Here is a 16,930-nt window from a genome sequence, read left to right as displayed (position 1 = left end):
GACCCAAGTTTCAGAATCAGACAAACTCATGAATGGTTGTTAAGCAAAATGGCCTGGCTACAACTTCTACCTCAGAAATTTCCTAAGCTAACCTTAGGAAAAAGGCATCAGGTTAAACCACTTTACCTAACCTAGCACAGCTATTCACATGTTCAGATATCCAGTTCTTAGTCTTACATTAAAAAAATCCATAAATTATTAAGTTCATAGGTGAACAAGAATACCTATACCTGACTGAACTGTTCTTCCAAGCTGAACGTATTGCTAGGTCCAAGAGAAGCAGAAATAAATCTTCTTGTGGAAAGGACACATGCTTAAACTTCAGTATTGCTGGATCTCCATCACTCACAAAGTACACCCTGGACGCTACGTGGAGAGGAGAGGTAAACCAGTCTCTTACCCCTGGAGAGGCAAACCAGACTTTTTTTCTGAATGAATTCTTGCACCAATTCAGAACTGCAGAAGAGAAGCTAGCATTTTATGCAAACGTTTTAGTAACTTGACCCACATTCCTCCGAGTATTAAAAGTAACTTTTATTAAAAATAAATTATCTTTATAAATACAATCATTACCATGTAAAAAATCCTCTTCAATACACACACGTGGTATTCAAAATCAGTGTTATTTCTATGAAATACAATACTACTTTTAAATTGCATAATTTGATACCCACATATGTTATTTTGCAGACCAAAAAAGGTATGAATGATTACGGGGTTTTTTGGTTTTTGGTGGGTTGTGGTTTTTTGGGGGGTTTTTTTGTTTGTTTTTTTGTCACAGGACAGACCGGTATTTACAAGCAAACATGATCCAGACAGCACATGCAGATTCAGGGTATGTAAACACTCGTACACGAACTGCAAGTCGCACTTGATCTCCCCTACAACAGATTATTTCTTCACAAAAAGGAGACCTATATGACAAAAAGAAAAACAGGAGTAAAAGATATTACTAAGCTATTATTAAAATTTTCGGTTACGTGCAATTTTAATGTGACTGACACTTAAATGAGTGTCATGAGTCTGTCATTACAAATAATAATAATTGTTCTATATTGTTCTTTCATTTAACCCATGAAAAGTCTACCGTCACTTAACTCACTAATGCAACATAAAAGCTCAGTACCCCATGACCTCTTACATATACCATACAATTCTTCTAGTTCTAACTTAAGGAAATTAATTTTCTTTAAATTTCGTTATCAAAAACCGGAGTTGCAATTCATAATTAAGTATTACTATTTGGTTTTAACATATATATCTATATATCTTTACATTTAAACTTACCGAAGACATGTGGCAAATGCTCTTCTGGCATTTCTGTATACAAAATGGATAGGAAACCCTTTAAATGTGTGACCGTCAGGTACTGCTCTTCTTACCGCATCTTGAAACTCTTCATTTCCTGCAGAAATACCTGTTGTGCGTTCAAGCTCATAAGCTGCTAATGCTGGTGACAACAGATAGGACAGATGGTCATCCCAAACAGTAGAAAGGCCAAGATCCTGTGAGGCAAGTGACAGAATGATGACAACTGTGCAGAATGAACATCATGATAAGACTAAGCTTGCACACTGTACAGATTCAAATAAATCCATTACAAATCTTTAATTTGTAGATAATGGAAGTGAACCCACGAAGCAGCAAGATTTGTATATTGATTCACACATAACAGGAAGAATAAAACACCACCAACAAAATACAAACATTTAGCAAGAAATGAAGTTAGACTACTAGACTAAAACGTGACCAGCAGAGTTGGAACCAGATGTTTTACCTAAAGTATCTCTGCATGAAATGCAAGAAGATGGTGCCTAAATACACAACAAAAATCTGGGAAAGATCAATCATGATTCACGTCATATTTTTCTAAGATCTCCCATGGAAACCCACTCCTGAAAAAACAATGTGCAACAGCTCCTCAAAACACATGACACATATACATGCACCTTCTCCTCCTACCATCTCAAAAATACAAAGAAGGAGAAAAATCTACCATGTACACATTCAATGCTGCATGAGATCCAAATTCTGAGAATTACTTGCCACCCCAAAGGTTGAGCATTGGGTTGGAAGATAAAAACAAAACCCAGCAAAAATCCCCATTAAAAATAGACATAAGCTATAAGGAGTTTTAAAATACCATCTCCCTCTTATCCAGCACAGAAGAATAATTTCTGGCACATTACGTCTTGCAAAAATCCTGACAAAGGACAACACTAACTTCTAGAAGTTCTGATTCTGTAAAGCAGTCAGAGCAAGAGCATGAAAGCTTAAAGCCTGCTTTTATCTAGGGACCAAATCCATTTGTGATGGAGACGCAAAACCTACTAACAACCAGATCTGATCTTCCTAGCTCTTTCACAGACCACTCATAGGTACTCTGCAGTAGGCTGAAGATCACAGACCTAGAAGGAGAGGCAAAGGCAGGGTGGGGGGAAAAGCCCACACATGAGGCTACGAAATACCACTGCAAATAGAAGTACGACGTATAAACTAGCTCAGTACAGTCTTTCCAAACAATTTTTCAATTATTTCACTTTTTAGGTACCACATTACTTCAAAAGCTGATGGAAAACACATTGCAAAGAATTAGGTATGTGAACTAACAAATGGCTATCCAAAACAAGTATACAGTAAAAACACGCATTCAATGACAATCTTTAAACAGTATTACCTTTCTGTGTTCAGAGACCAGTATTCTCAGCTGCACTTCTATCTCGTTGCTTGTTACTGCAGCATCTATTGTGGAAGCACACAGAGGAGGAAAAGGGGGAACCGAAGACACTGTTCCAGGGGGACATACAGATTTTATTGCTTCTCCACTCATGGGTTTCCATTTAGATTCATCATGCAGGTCAAACACACAGACCTCCACAGCATCAGAGGGCTGACAATTTCCAAAGAACTTCTGATGGTTGAAGATACAACCTATTGTGCGATAAGGATACAGCGGCTTGGGTTGTTCAACTAGTGGAGGGTCATCAGGGTTGATAGATCTGTGGATGTACCTAATCAAAAACATTCAATTTCTTATTAATACACCTTATTTCAAGACAAGGTAAAAATATTTAGATGGGACAGATATAAGCCATTTTTTCCTTCAAAAATATAAGCAAAATTTGTTAGCTCCTCCCCCCCATGGCATTCATTTATTTACAGAAAAGTAATTATACACATTTTAGAGGCCCAGCATACAATGAAACAATACATCAATTTTTCTCTTTAAATCCAAAAGAATAAGCTGATTAGTCAAGCAGATACTCGACAACAATTAAATTTTGCAACTATAACAACATACCATTACAGTTGCCCCACTACTCATTACATTTGGAGATACAAATCTTCAAATGCTGGTCATGGGATACACGAAATTGCTTCTTTTCAACACTGGCTCTAACAGAAGCTTTAGAATACAGAATAACTACATGTGCCCTTCTAAAATTACTCAAGTGAGTGAGTCATCATGGGCCCCAATGGGATGCACCCCATAGTGCTGAGGGAGCTGGCAGATGTTATTGCCAAGCCACTCTCCCATCATCTTTGAAAGGTTGTGGAGAACACGAGAGGTGCCTGAGGACTGGAGGAAAGCCAGTGTCACTCCATTCTTCAAAAAGGGCAAGGAGGAGGACCCGGGAAACTACAGGCTGGTCAACCTGCCTTCCATCCCTGGAACCGCGATGGGCCAGCTCATCCTGGAGGTCATCTCAAAGCATATGGAAAAGAAGGTTATCAGGAGCAGTCAACATTGATTCACCAAGGGGAAATCATGCCTGACCAACTGATGGCCTTCTACAACAGAATGACTGGCTGGGGAGGGGAGGGGAGAGTGGTGGATGTTGTCTACCTTGACCTCAGTAAGGCTTCTGACACTGTCTCCCATAACAGCCCCGGAGGTCAGCTCAGGCCGTGCGGGCTGGATGAGGGGACAGTGAGGCGGATCGAGAGCTGGCTGATGGCAGAGCTCAGGGGCTGTGACCAGCAGCGCAGAGCCCAGCTGGAGGCCTGTAGCTGGTGGGTTCCCCAGGGCTCAGCGCTGGGCCCAGCCCTGTCCAACGGGCTCACCAGCGCCCTGGGTGAAGGGGCAGAGCCCTCAGCAAGGCTGGCGGTGACACAGCCCCGGCAGGAGCGGCTGGTACCCCAGCGGCTGCGCTGCCCTTCAGCGAGGCCTGGGCAGGCTGGAGAGCTGGGCGGGGGGGGACCGAATGCAGTTCAGCAAAGGGGGTGCCATGGGGGCCTGGGGGGCATCGGGAGGAACGTGGCCAGCAGGTGGAGGGAGGTGATCCTGCCCCTCTGCTCTGCCCTGCTGAGGCCGCACCTGGAGCGCTGTGTCCAGTGCTGGGCTCCCCAGTTCAGGAGAGACAGGGAACCACTGGGGAGCGCCCAGCGGAGGGCTGTGAAGATCATTAGGGGACTGGAGCATCTCCCTTGTGAGGAAAGGCTGAGAGAGATGGGCCTGTTTTTAGCCTGGAGGAGAGAAGGCTGAGAGGGGGTCCTACAAATAGTTTAAGGGCAAATGTCAAGAGGACGAGCCCAGGCTCTTTTCAGCAGTGTCCAGCAACAGGACAAGGGGCAACGGGCACAAACTGCAGCACAGGCAGCTCCATCTGAATACGAGGAAGAACTTTACCCTGAGGGTGACAGAGCAGGGGCACAGGCTGCCCAGAGAGGCTGTGGAGTCTCCTTCTCTGGAGACATTCAAAACCCGCCTGGACACGATCCTGTGCAACCTGCTGTAGGTGACCCTGCTTTAGCAGGGGTTGGACTGGGTGATCTGCAGGGGTCCCTTCCAACCCTGACTATTGTGTGATTCTGTGAATCTCGGAAAACTTGCAGAGATTTCTGCAGGGGAAAGAAGTAATGTAACACTGATTTCACAGATGAAATGAGGAATAAAATATGGGTTGCTAAACAAACATGTCAGATTTCATCTGCTTCTTTACACATGATGGCAGCAATAAACACATGATACCACGTCAATGGCAATCAGCTGTCATAAGACACAAAATGGTTACTATATGGTATTAAAGCCACTGAAAACTCTTGAGGCCATTAGAAACTGTTGAAATATTTCACCTCACACTGAATCAGTTATTTTCCAAATAAAAGTAGTACACAGAAAAAAAAAAAGATTCAAAGACAGAAGTTACCTGGATTATATGACAGAGTATAAAGATAAAAACAAAAAAAGCAACAACAAAAATATCCCACACAAATTTCAATACACATTGTTCAGCTTTCTTATATTGCTTTTACTCACCTATGTCCTGTTAAGCTCTCCCAAAAAGTAATTGTTCCATCAGTTCCATAAGTCATTACCCAAGTGTGGGGGACTCCTTTTGCTTTTGTTCCAACACACACAAAGGCTTCCAATCCAAACCCAAGAAGAAGACTGCACAGAAGGTTCGCATGATCTTCACAGTCACCCTAGACAGTAAACATCAGTAAGTTGGTTTGAGTATCAGGCATGGATAAATCTTAAAGAAAGGAAACCGTGGTACTTCTCTAACCATTATTTAACAAGTCATGTTTCCCTCCTGTTTACGCATCAGAAGTCAGGATTTTAAGGTTTAAACTTGACAAGTTTTAGTTTTCTGTAATAGAATAAATCGGTCTAAAATGTTATGTTCTAACAATAGACTATTTATAATTTTTATTCAAATATAGTATACAATACTGGAAAACACTTCTTATAACAGTATCTTCAAGTAATCCAAAACCAGAATCTATCGACCCACAAACACAAAAGCAATATTCTAATTAAACATAAAAACATGTATAAAGCAAATACCTGAGGTAATACTAAAAATGACATGATATTTTCACACAGGAAATTTAGTCACTTAGTAAAATGTAATTCTATTGTTATTTCACTGTGTTGAATGTGTTGTCAAAGTTCAGGAATTAAACAAAGATAAAACGACCTCCCCCACAGATCTAACTATAAACCAGCTCAGTCATGTGTAGTGCTTTTCCCTTCAGTCAGCAAAACATTTCTTTCATAAATACATTACCACCATTGATAATTCACAGAAAACAATTCCCAAATGCAATGTCTAATATTCCTTGTCTCTCAACTCCTTCACAAATGTTAGTTCTAAAGCAAGAGCAAAAATTGCTCATGCAATGAAGCCTTCATAATACTAAGTGGAAGAGTAAGGCTCTCTCAAATACTATTCAGAATGTAGAAAATGTAAAATTCAGTGTTGTTGGATGTATCTGTTCTTTACACAGACAACAAAATCTTCCCATGCCACAGTGTACAAGGGAAGTATGCAGAAAACTAGGTTTGAACAAGTTTCTAGTGAGCTTGTGTTCATTTAATAATGCCACACCATTTTCCACAAGAAAAATAAAATGGTCCAGCTGGTGTCTCAGGTGCTAAATACAGCTGTTTTCTATACAACTTTCCACTTCTGCCTTGGAGGAAACCCTTTCTCTGTGCCTCCAAACATAATGGTCCTCAAGCTCAAAGCTGCTATCATCATCTCCATCTGAAAGCCAGTGGGTAGCCAGTGGTGCTTTTATATGCTTCCACTTCTGCCTTGGAGGAAACCCTTTCTCTGTGCCTCCAAACATAATGGTCCTCAAGCTCAAAGCTGCTATCACCATCTCCATCTGAAAGCCAGTGGTGCTTTTATATGCTACATATGCATGATACAGTATTCAGAGACAAGAACTAATGCCTGTTCTGTATAGTCTTTGAGACAGGTCCAAAAACTGGGATACAGCTCCTGTTGCCAAGACCACCACATCTTTTTAATACAAACATCAGTGACATTATTTTTGAATGCAGAAGTATCTCAGTGGTAATGAAAAGCAATACACCACTCCAAAGGGGTATTAAAAGGGATCACTATTACTTTTATTCATACAACAGAAGAGCTATAATACTGAATCCAACAGAAGAGCTATAATACTGAATCAGTTACGATTTGTTTCATTTATTATAGTTATGTGATACAAGTGTCAGATCACCAAGAACTAGGCTGAAACTTTTAGTGCAAATCCCTACCTTGCAAAAACGGAATGTAAAGACTGTCAGTGTATTTTAGCCCCTCTAACCAAAAAAAAAACAAACAAAAAAACACCAAAAAAAAAACCAGCAAAAGAAAAAACCCAACCAAAAAAAAACAGCAAAAGAGACTTTTCAACCACTTTTCAACCATTCCTGGATTAGTCCATAATTTAAACTTACGTCCTGCACACCAGCAGGGATTCACTGAATTATATGGGATCTTACAAAAGCAAAGAAAAGGAAGTTAATCTGTCAAACAAATCTGTCTGTATTGACAAAGAGACCCCAACAACAGCAGTAAAGGAAGTCAGCTCCAAAGCCCTCTTGTCTACTATTTAACATCTATTTCTCTTTAGAAAGATCTTAAATTATTTTAACAGAATTATCCAAATTCAATTTAATTCATGTATTTGCAGCCTGTTTTAAATTACTAACTTCTGTTAGAATGTGGTACCAACTCTATTGTGTCACACAAGGACTATTTTCACATACCTTGTTTCTACATAAAAAAGCAAGAAGGGTGCACCACTGTTCTTGTTTGCCACCACCTCCTCCAATGACAGGAGCTCTTTCATAACCCAGGACACTGACAAATCGCGCTGCTTGCCTAGGTGTGTCAAGTAACCGGCCCGCTCGAAGTGGTCTGACATATGAACATACTGGACGGTTTACTCCATTTTCATCCTGAACATATAAAATATGCTTATTTGCCAGCCATGCAAATATCACAAAAGATTCATCTTAACTTGGACTGTCTTTTTTTGCAACGGGATTTATTCTTCCTGAAATAAATATCACTCATAAATACTAAGATGCAAAAATACTTGTAGAATTAAGACACAAAACCATTAAGGCAACTCATTTAGAGACATTACAGTTATGTTTTTCTGCTGGCTCTGTCACTTATAGGACATTTCAGAATAAATGTTCAAACACCTGGAGCAGCACAGGCTGCAATTATTTTCTTAAATGGGTGAAGAACTGTTCATGCTCCACCTGCTATCAATTTCCACATTATTGCCAAGGAACAAAAAACCCCCAAGAAAACTCCCAACAACCAACGAAAAAATACAGACACACAAAAACCCACAACAAACTCAAAAAACAACTCCCCCACAAAACATTAAATACCCAGAAGCTGATGTTAGAATTTAGAAGGTGTCTACTTCTGAATTCAAATACCCTGTCTCTGGTCATAACACTGAAAAGCAATAAAACTTACTCACAACGAAGTAACTAGATTAACATAAATTAAGACAATAATAATATGAAGAATTTCTAGATTCTTGGAAAAATGAAAAAAAAAGATGACTGGAAAAGGTATGATTTATTACATGCTGCAGGGAAATATTGTGATTAGCAACTATTAGAACTATTTCAAGAAGTACAGAACTCTTCCTCACTGGGCTGAATCAGTACTTTTCTATTCATATATTTTAAAAAGAGATCAAAGCCTTTCAAAATGCCTGCAACTTCAGGTAATTATGGTCTCGCATTTTTACTGTAGTCACATATTATCCCCACTGAGGTTTTGTAATGCTTTTTCAGCAGGCTGGTGCAAGAAAAGCAGCATTTATTTGAAGCTGACTGGAATCCTGTTGAAAATTATTTCACAGCTTGAAAGCAATCAAAAAAATCACTGGCAGGATTCACTGTTCAATATAGCTTTATGTGTATAATGCATGCTTCTGCATTACACATGAAAATGGACAATAACTAAATTAAAAACAATTCTAATAATCTCATTTCTCTTTCCATAAATAAGAAAGGACATTTAGCGCAGCTTTACTAACATTTGCTGTGGCCAGCAGGAGACTCAAGATAAGCTCTCTATAGGTACTGAACTAGCAGAAAGCCTAGTTCCTATGGCATTCTGAGAGCTACCAGTTTCTATATTAGTCTGTAACAAAGAACTTAGTCCCCTAATCCTATTGACAAACTCTTCCCCTCCAACCTTTTTTCTAACGCTACTGTAGCTTTCTAGGTGCAGAAAGTAGGATACTATTAATTCATACATTGCTTTATTTTCAAAATAGGGTAAGTCCCATTTTCACCTCATGTCCCCAACCAAACTCCCAGTTCTCGAATTCCCTATTTAATTATGTATTTGTTTCTCTATATATCCTGCTCTGAAACACTTAAGGCTTTGTATTGGGTCTGGTTGAAATAGAGTTAATTTTCTTCATAGCAGCCCCTATGGTGCTGTGTTTTAGATCTGTGACCACAAGAGTGTTGATAACACACCAGTGTTTTAGCTGTTGCAGAGCAGTGCATGCACAGTGTCAGGGCCTTCTCTGTTTCTCATTCTGTCCCCACATGGAATAGGTTTGGGATGGCCAAAAGGCTGGGAGGAGACACAGCCAGGACAGCTGACCTGAACTGACCAAAGGGATATTCTATACCGTATAGTTATTACATTCAGCAATAAAACTGGTGGGGGTGGGCAACAGACTTTTTCTAAACCTGACCCTGCTTGAAGACAAGCTGAGCATCAGCCTGCTGGTGGCGAGTGGCGAGTGACTGTCTTTGCATTACTTTTTTCCTCACTCTTCCTTTTTTTCTTTCCTTTAATTACTAAACCATCTTTATCTCAACCCATGGCTTTTTCCTTGCTTTTGCCCTTTCTATTCTCTCCCCCATTCCACTAAGGTGGACTGAGTGAGTAACTGGGTGGGGGGCTCAGCTGCTGGCTAGGATTTAGAAGTTCACATCACTACTTAACGCCCACAGCACAGCCAGAATGGAAGTTGTTACTTCACTGAAGAAAAAGACTAGGCATAGATAACTTCAGGATGTTACTTTGAAATAATAAGCTACTGTACTTTATCTGTGCTATGACAAGTGCTACTACACAAGCTAAATTCATACCATGGAAAATGCAAGGATCATATCATTCCTTTTTCTGAGGGACAGTTAACAAGAAGCAACTGACACAGTAATTTATTAGCCTACAATACTTATGTCCGAAGCTATCAATACTTATGTCCATAGCTATCACGTGATATTAACCGGACAGATTGTTTTACAGACCATACAGAGCATCTGTTCTAAACAGATCTAGTAAGTCCATTTCTTGTAACTGTTTTATCTGGTATAAAGTTTGTTTGAAATAGTTTGCACAGATCATTTAAGTCTTTGCCCTTTGTGAGTAATCAAAGAAACAGACTGAACAGGCTTTATCACCTTGTACATCAGAGGTGGCTGGAGTAACCCCCTGTCTGCAACATGCTGTTCATCTTCAATACAGAAACAGAAGTTCAATCCTAACAAATTTCATTTTTTGCATGATACACTGCATGTAGTCCTGACCTGAATGTAACCATGTCATAAATCTATACAGATCCTATGTACACATTAACTTCAAAATAAATCCAGAAATAAAAAGGTAACATAAAGAAAGGATCTGTCTATTTGTAAAAATTACAAACCTGTGCAAAAATCTTTACCAGCCTTACGTTGTGTGTAGGCCTAATCTGCAGGTATTCTCTCCACCACTGTTTAGCATACACAAGAAATAACCGTTCTTTTTCTGCTGTTTTCTGACGTTCCAAAGCAAACTGTAAGAAAAACATAATCAATCACATACATATTAATTCCAAATAGGAAAAACATCCCCATCATCAATAAGCACATTAACAACAAATCCTGGCATATGTAAAATAAAGCTTAATATTTAAAGTGTGCCATACAAATGCTGAAGAATAGCATGTTTTACACGAAAATCCAATGAACAAAAATGTCAAGTTACATTTCTTCTTTGTAGGCTCATATATCAAGCTTGACTGAAGTAGTGTTCATCTTAAATGACACACTTCTGTACAGGTCTGCTCAGCTTTTGATGTGCAGAAGAACATCCGCACACACATTCAGGCCAACATTTACTGGCTTACCAGGCAGAACAGCTGACTTGAAATTATTGTTTCAAATGGGAGAGCAAGAAAACATACACTACCTGAAGAATTAGGTATACTGCATCTTTATTTTTCTAAGTAATTAGAAAAATACTAAAGTAAAATTTCAAGTAACGTTCAGTATAAACAGATTTTTTAAAAGTTAACTATATTTAAACTGAATGGAAAAAAAGATGTTATCAAACATTCAAAAACGCACAGCCCTCAACATCTACAAGTAGCTCTATACTGAGCCTTCCCCTTCCCCCAATAAAAGAATAAGTCAACCCTCCCGGAAATTAACTTACTTGAGTATTAATTATTTCTGGAGATAATGTCTTACTAAGCTGTGGATACATTTCCATTCTGATGTTTAAAACACCAACAGAAACCTTTGATTCTGTACCTTTGAACCAAAATAAATTTCAATCAGTTCTCTCAAATTCAATTTACTAAGGACATTTCAGCCAGGAAGGAGCAAATAATTAAAATAAATATCTTGATTACATAATCACACACACGCAAATATCTTAAATATACGCAAAATAAGTGTCTTTATTTAATTTTCAAACTCAAATGAGGCTGTAAGAAAGCATCATCTGGCCAAAAAAGCAGACATCTAAATCTAAGATAATTATCCAAGGCCCTCTTTGCAGCCAGTACTGGGACATATGAGATGAATGGCATTCTAGAAACATCTAGAATAGGCATCTAAAATAGAGTACGAGTGTCACACACTGTAAAAGTGCCTATTCCTACTTATTACACGTGTAGCTCAAATTTAAGAAGTTGGAAATCAGTGAATTTCATCTTCCCCAAGATACAGTTTATTATGAGGGACCCCAAGTGCCATACAAATGGATTAATCAACTTAAGAAAAACAAAACAACAAACCAACCTACCACAAAATCCCATAAACCTAATGTTGTTGCACAATGCTGAAAATCTGAAATCACATAAAGAACAAGAAGCACTACGAAACAATAGAGATGGGATTATAAGCAACACAAGCAAAACCAAGCCTCATATAGTAGTTTGTCTACTTGAGATGGTAGCATATGCTTTGATGTTCTTGATGCATTTTGTACAATGACAAGACTTCAGCAGAGAAAAAGCCCTGGATTTACTGGATTGATAGTTTATTACTTGGAAAAAAAGCTAATGATAATTAGATTTAACTCCTCCATCACACATTTGAGTATTAAACTCAATTTATTTGTTACACATTTCCAAGTCATTATAAATAAAAAGCTCTCCATTGGAGAGACTATACAAACCCAAACTGCTTACTAAAGTTTTGCCAACACCAGCATTTCCAGAAGGAAATGAAGCCAATAAACATATTTGCAAATATGCTTACTAGATTTGTGCTCACTGGATAAAACACTGCACCAAATCACGACTGCCCAAAAAAGCAGGCAATAGTGATAAAAATCAGGAATAACTTACGTAGTGTATCCAATCTTCAAAATATTTTGAAGGTATAATTTAATCTCTTTTGGAACTATCAAGAACTGCTCACCTACCTAAAAGGTAGAGAAACTGCAACAAAAAAATACTCAAATGACCCAGCAGCTACTAGCTGACCAAACTCTGGGATTGCTAGCGTAGGAAATCATGATAGATCAAGTCCTGCATCTAGTCTTTATCCACTAAACTATAATATCCTAAAAACTTAGGTTGGAACTCCTAAAATGTGGTGTAAGGCAAGTGATACACAAAAATACGCATGTATACTAAGTGCTAAGCACCAAAAAAAGAGCTATTCAATCCTCTTGTCAGAAAACATGCTTCCAGCTACTGGAATAAATGGCAGCACAACAGAGATGACTTTCTCTAGCAGCTGCCAGTTTGCTATGAAAGGGACACAAGCGGACTTTACTCTTCAGTGCACCGGTCCAATCTATTGCTGGAGATTATTTCGTTGATTTTTGTTTGGTTTGTTTGTTTTTGATAATTTCTCCAGACTTTGCAGAAAAACAATAGTGGGATTTCCCACATGGGGACCATTATTACCACAGGATCTGGAATACACATTTCTAGTATTTTGGTAACAGAAAAATCTGAGCATTAGCCTCTTAGGCATTTTCTAAGTATATCTTATAGTAATCTATGAGTTTAACTAAAATAAACGACATCATAAATACTGCTTTAAACTTATAAGAAACTCAGTACCCAATATTTTAAGTCATCATTACAGCCTTATTATTTATCCTTACCTACACCCTGGAGTTCAACAGCAACATTTGTTACACCATTCTCTGCAGCCAAGACAGATCGCCACTCCAAGAAATAGGATGCTACTAGTGTTGTCTCACCAAATGTGTCTGTTTTGACCAGAACCATATGCACTGGATCACATACAGATAACATGGTGGTTGCATCCGCCATTTTACTTCCATCACCTGCCATTATTAAACCAAGATAAGATAGCATGAATATATTATCATCCCAAGTCCTCCTCAAAATCAAAAAACAGGTATGCATTTACATTCATTGCATACCAAACGCATTCATTTAAAAAAAATCTTGCATCCAGAAGTGTAAACAATGATCCCATTTTAAAAACCAAACTCAGTTTAGGAAAGAGCTACAGAAATATTAGTTAATTTACAGAGGAGATAAAAAGATTCCTATAGTCAAGTACCTCAGTGTTCAACTGCACAAAAATACAAAATGGAATTAGCATTTAAGAAAATAAAGAATATCAGAGCACCATTAAGTAAAAGCAATTGAAAAATATTCTTTTAATAAGTTGGAATGCATCAGGTCCACATATATACTATATATCGGTATTTAGGAAACAACTTTCTCTGTAATTAGGCTTGACCCTATGATATAAAACGCTCCAAAGAAAAACAAGTTTTATTAATTCTGCTGCTCATGAATTTGTGGTATATTCACTCCCTTCCCCAAGTCCAACTTGTCTTTCTCTCTGTTCACTGATGTTCCATAAGCTACCCCAGAGTTCTACAGGATTCACACAAGATTTGGAAGTCTTCTCACAACATACTTAGCTCCTACCATGTTCCCTTGGTACCAACAGAAGAACAGTAACACAGGCTGCGGATGACTGACTCTTCTGCAGGTTTCTGCCAGCTGGTAGGCAAACTGAACTCACACTGAAGTTTTTCCTTCCATGCAATGACAAATTTGCATCTCCCTTCCTCACTTGTCAGCACAAAGTTCATGAAACTCACAGCCACCATAGTATCTCTTACCATCTCTGAGACTATGATCTCACTGTTGATTATGGATAAAGTTGGTCAAATTTAAAAGTTATTTTAGAGTGGAAAAGGAGCAAAAGAAGAGGCAAGAGTGGAGAAAGATCTATAAGTGGTATCACCTAGGACAGTAATTAGTTCTCTTAGGAAAACACATTAAAAATAGGAAAGCAAGCCATTAAATACTACGAAACATATTTCAGAATAACTGAAGCCAGAAAAAAAATCTGAGAACATCAGCTTTAAACCCACAATATTCCTTACCTAGGATATCCTTGTGTACTTCAAGTAAAAAACCATCATGAAAATCTGGCTCACAGGCGCAAGGTACAGGTTTAGAACGGAAGCGCTGGTTTCGAAAATGTAAACACAAAGTGAAGGTAGAACAGATTTGGCCAGGCAGAGGCTCCGGTTCCTGAAGATGTTCCAGAAAAGCTTTTCCACCCAAAACCTGAAGGTAAAGATACCTCCGTGTTGGGTCAATGTTAGCTGTAAAGCGCAGCAATAAAAATGAAGAGACTACAAACAGATCTTAGGAAGTATGTTAAATATCAGTTAACTAACAGGAAATTATAAAAACCAAAATTTTTTGAAATAGATGCTTAGGAGAAAGTGATTTTAAAATGTATTGGAAGTTATCTTAATGTAAAACAAATGAATATTTTTTTTAAAGTCACATTTTATGCAACACTCAATTTCTCCTGCTTCTATGAATTTACTTCCTCTAGTTAAGCAAGAAAAACATCCACCTTTACACTAGTTCATACTGGATTAGTAATTCAAAGTTCAAAAATCACAGACTTCAAATTTCTCTCAAAACTATGATCCAAATATTAAAATAAAGAGGCAACATACTTTTTTTCAAAAGCGGTGGTTCTCTGTCAACAAAATGCGTTGCTGGTTTTGGAGCTGAAGTCCTCACCTTTTCATTCACATCCTGGAATTACAATTAAAGACTTTTTAAGGCATCAAGGGATGCAACAGTACTCTTACTGCAGTCTTCAAAAATTAAAGAATCCTCCGTTTCAATGGAAGACCTTTCCCCAGGTATGCTCCCTTTTAGTCCTTAAGATGTAATGAAACTAAACAAATACTTTCACTTTCAATGTAGTATTACAACTAAACCAATTTTAGCATATGCATTAAGCTGTTCTGCTCCTATTATGTCACAAATTTACATTACAAACCTTAAAAAGCAGCAAGCTTACACTTTGTTAAAACAGTCAGTAAGACAAATAAGCAAAAATATTTTCACTCTTTAAAAGCTACTTACAGTTACAAATTTAAGTTCCTTCATGACATCATCAATGATTCCTCGTTGTCTTAAGGCTTTTATCAGATCTTCTGTGGATAACTGCTGATGCTCAGGTGCTAACTCTTCACGTATAGTCTCAGCAAGAACTTCTCTTATCCTGCCATGGACATCCATCTGAAAGAAAATTCATACAAATAGAAGCTCTTTATATGGTAGCATCTATGACTAAACAGTCACTCTGTAAGACTAAGGGTATGCTCCTAGGAACACAGAAATAAGTACACCAAAATATTAAACCTTTCAGAACTAATCAAATAAGTCACTACCTTACCAAAGCAGTTCTACCAGTTTAAAACATCATGACCATACCAAACCTGAGCATTTTCACTGCTCTTGACAGCATCCCCTGCCTTGAACTTCCCTCCTTACAAAAAGGCCTGTAAATCCATCAATTATAAAATGGTCAGTTTTGTCTCCCTCAAAATTCAGGCTCTGGATAAAAGTTTCTCATTTTTTAAGGGAAAAGGTACATCTATATATACGTGTAGGCCAGGCACAAAAGTAGTAAATATCCATTGCAAGCTTTGCCTGTGCTCAAAGGGAGATCAGAGAATTTCTGTCCTTCACCTCGGCTGTGAAACGGCGTGGGTTTGTAACGCTTGAAGGATGTTAAGGCCACAGCCACCGGGACGTGAGATACTTAGCGACATAAGAGTTAAAACATTCGTGTTTATTCGCCAGGCAGTTCAAGACCCAGCCCAAGCACCTCGCTCAAAAAACAACAAGGAGAAAAAAAAAGAAAAAAGAAAAAAAGGCAAAAGCCTCAGCCACAGGATGCCGAGCCGAGTCCGCCGCCCAGCCCCGGGCCTCACCCCCGGCTTCCCCCCTCGGCTGGCACCGCTGCTCTCCGCGGCCTACCCTGGACGGGACAGCGACACGGAGAGAGAGGGAAGGAGCCGGGGGCGGAGGCAGCCTCAGCTCCATCTCGCCGTAGCTCAGGGGAGAGGCGAGGGCGAGCAGCGGTGCGGCGGGTAAAAGGCCGCAAGCCAGGGCTGCGGTAGCCGAGAGCGCCAAGGGCCGCTGGCCCTCCTGGAAGGGGACGCAAACGTCAGTGAGGCCGAACGGCGCCCGGAAGCCATCCCAGCCGGCTGAAGCAGGGAAACCAAAGCAGGACGATGGCGCGGAGCGAGCACACCGCCTGCCCCGCCACCGCCTCAGCGGGCACAGCTGTCGCCAAGGGCCGGGGGCCCGCACCACCGCCACGGGAAGCGGCCAAGCCCGGCCGGGTCCCGCTTCCCCTGGTAGGGGAAGGCGCTTTACCGCGGAGACAGCCCCACCTTGACCAGCTGCTGGTGGATGATCTGCTTCAGCTCGGAGGCTTTCTCCGGCGGCAGCGACATGGCGGCAAGGCCGGGACGGAACCGCGACGACTCCCGCCCCGGGAGGAGGCGCGGGGGGGGGCGGGGGGCCGCGCGCCATGCCCCGCCCCCAACCGCCTGCCCAATGGGCGCCGGCAGCTGCGCGAGGCGGCAGGTTACAGCCG

The 16,930-nt window shown here is 39.8% G+C and overlaps 1 protein-coding gene across 1 annotated transcript; it reads right to left on the bottom strand.

Annotated features, from left to right (window-relative positions):
* Positions 1-736: 736 nt before the first annotated feature.
* On the bottom strand, positions 737-16,848 carry CEP76 (centrosomal protein 76). The gene is made up of 12 exons (XM_040587509.1): positions 16,725-16,848; positions 15,406-15,561; positions 14,988-15,069; positions 14,397-14,621; positions 13,128-13,313; positions 11,217-11,314; positions 10,447-10,575; positions 7,511-7,702; positions 5,261-5,427; positions 2,678-3,011; positions 1,288-1,505; positions 737-914 (listed from the first exon to the last, which is right to left on the bottom strand). Exons 1-12 carry the CDS (start codon positions 16,785-16,787, stop codon positions 776-778), a joined length of 1,989 nt encoding a protein of 662 aa, XP_040443443.1. The 5' UTR covers positions 16,788-16,848; the 3' UTR covers positions 737-775.
* Between the last annotated feature and the right edge of the window lie 82 nt (positions 16,849-16,930).

Source organism: Falco naumanni, chromosome 3 (genome assembly GCF_017639655.2).
Source record: "Falco naumanni isolate bFalNau1 chromosome 3, bFalNau1.pat, whole genome shotgun sequence".
NCBI lineage: Eukaryota > Metazoa > Chordata > Aves > Falconiformes > Falconidae > Falco > Falco naumanni.
Note: the sequence above shows the minus strand (reverse complement) of the source record. Positions and strands in the feature narration are given on the sequence as shown.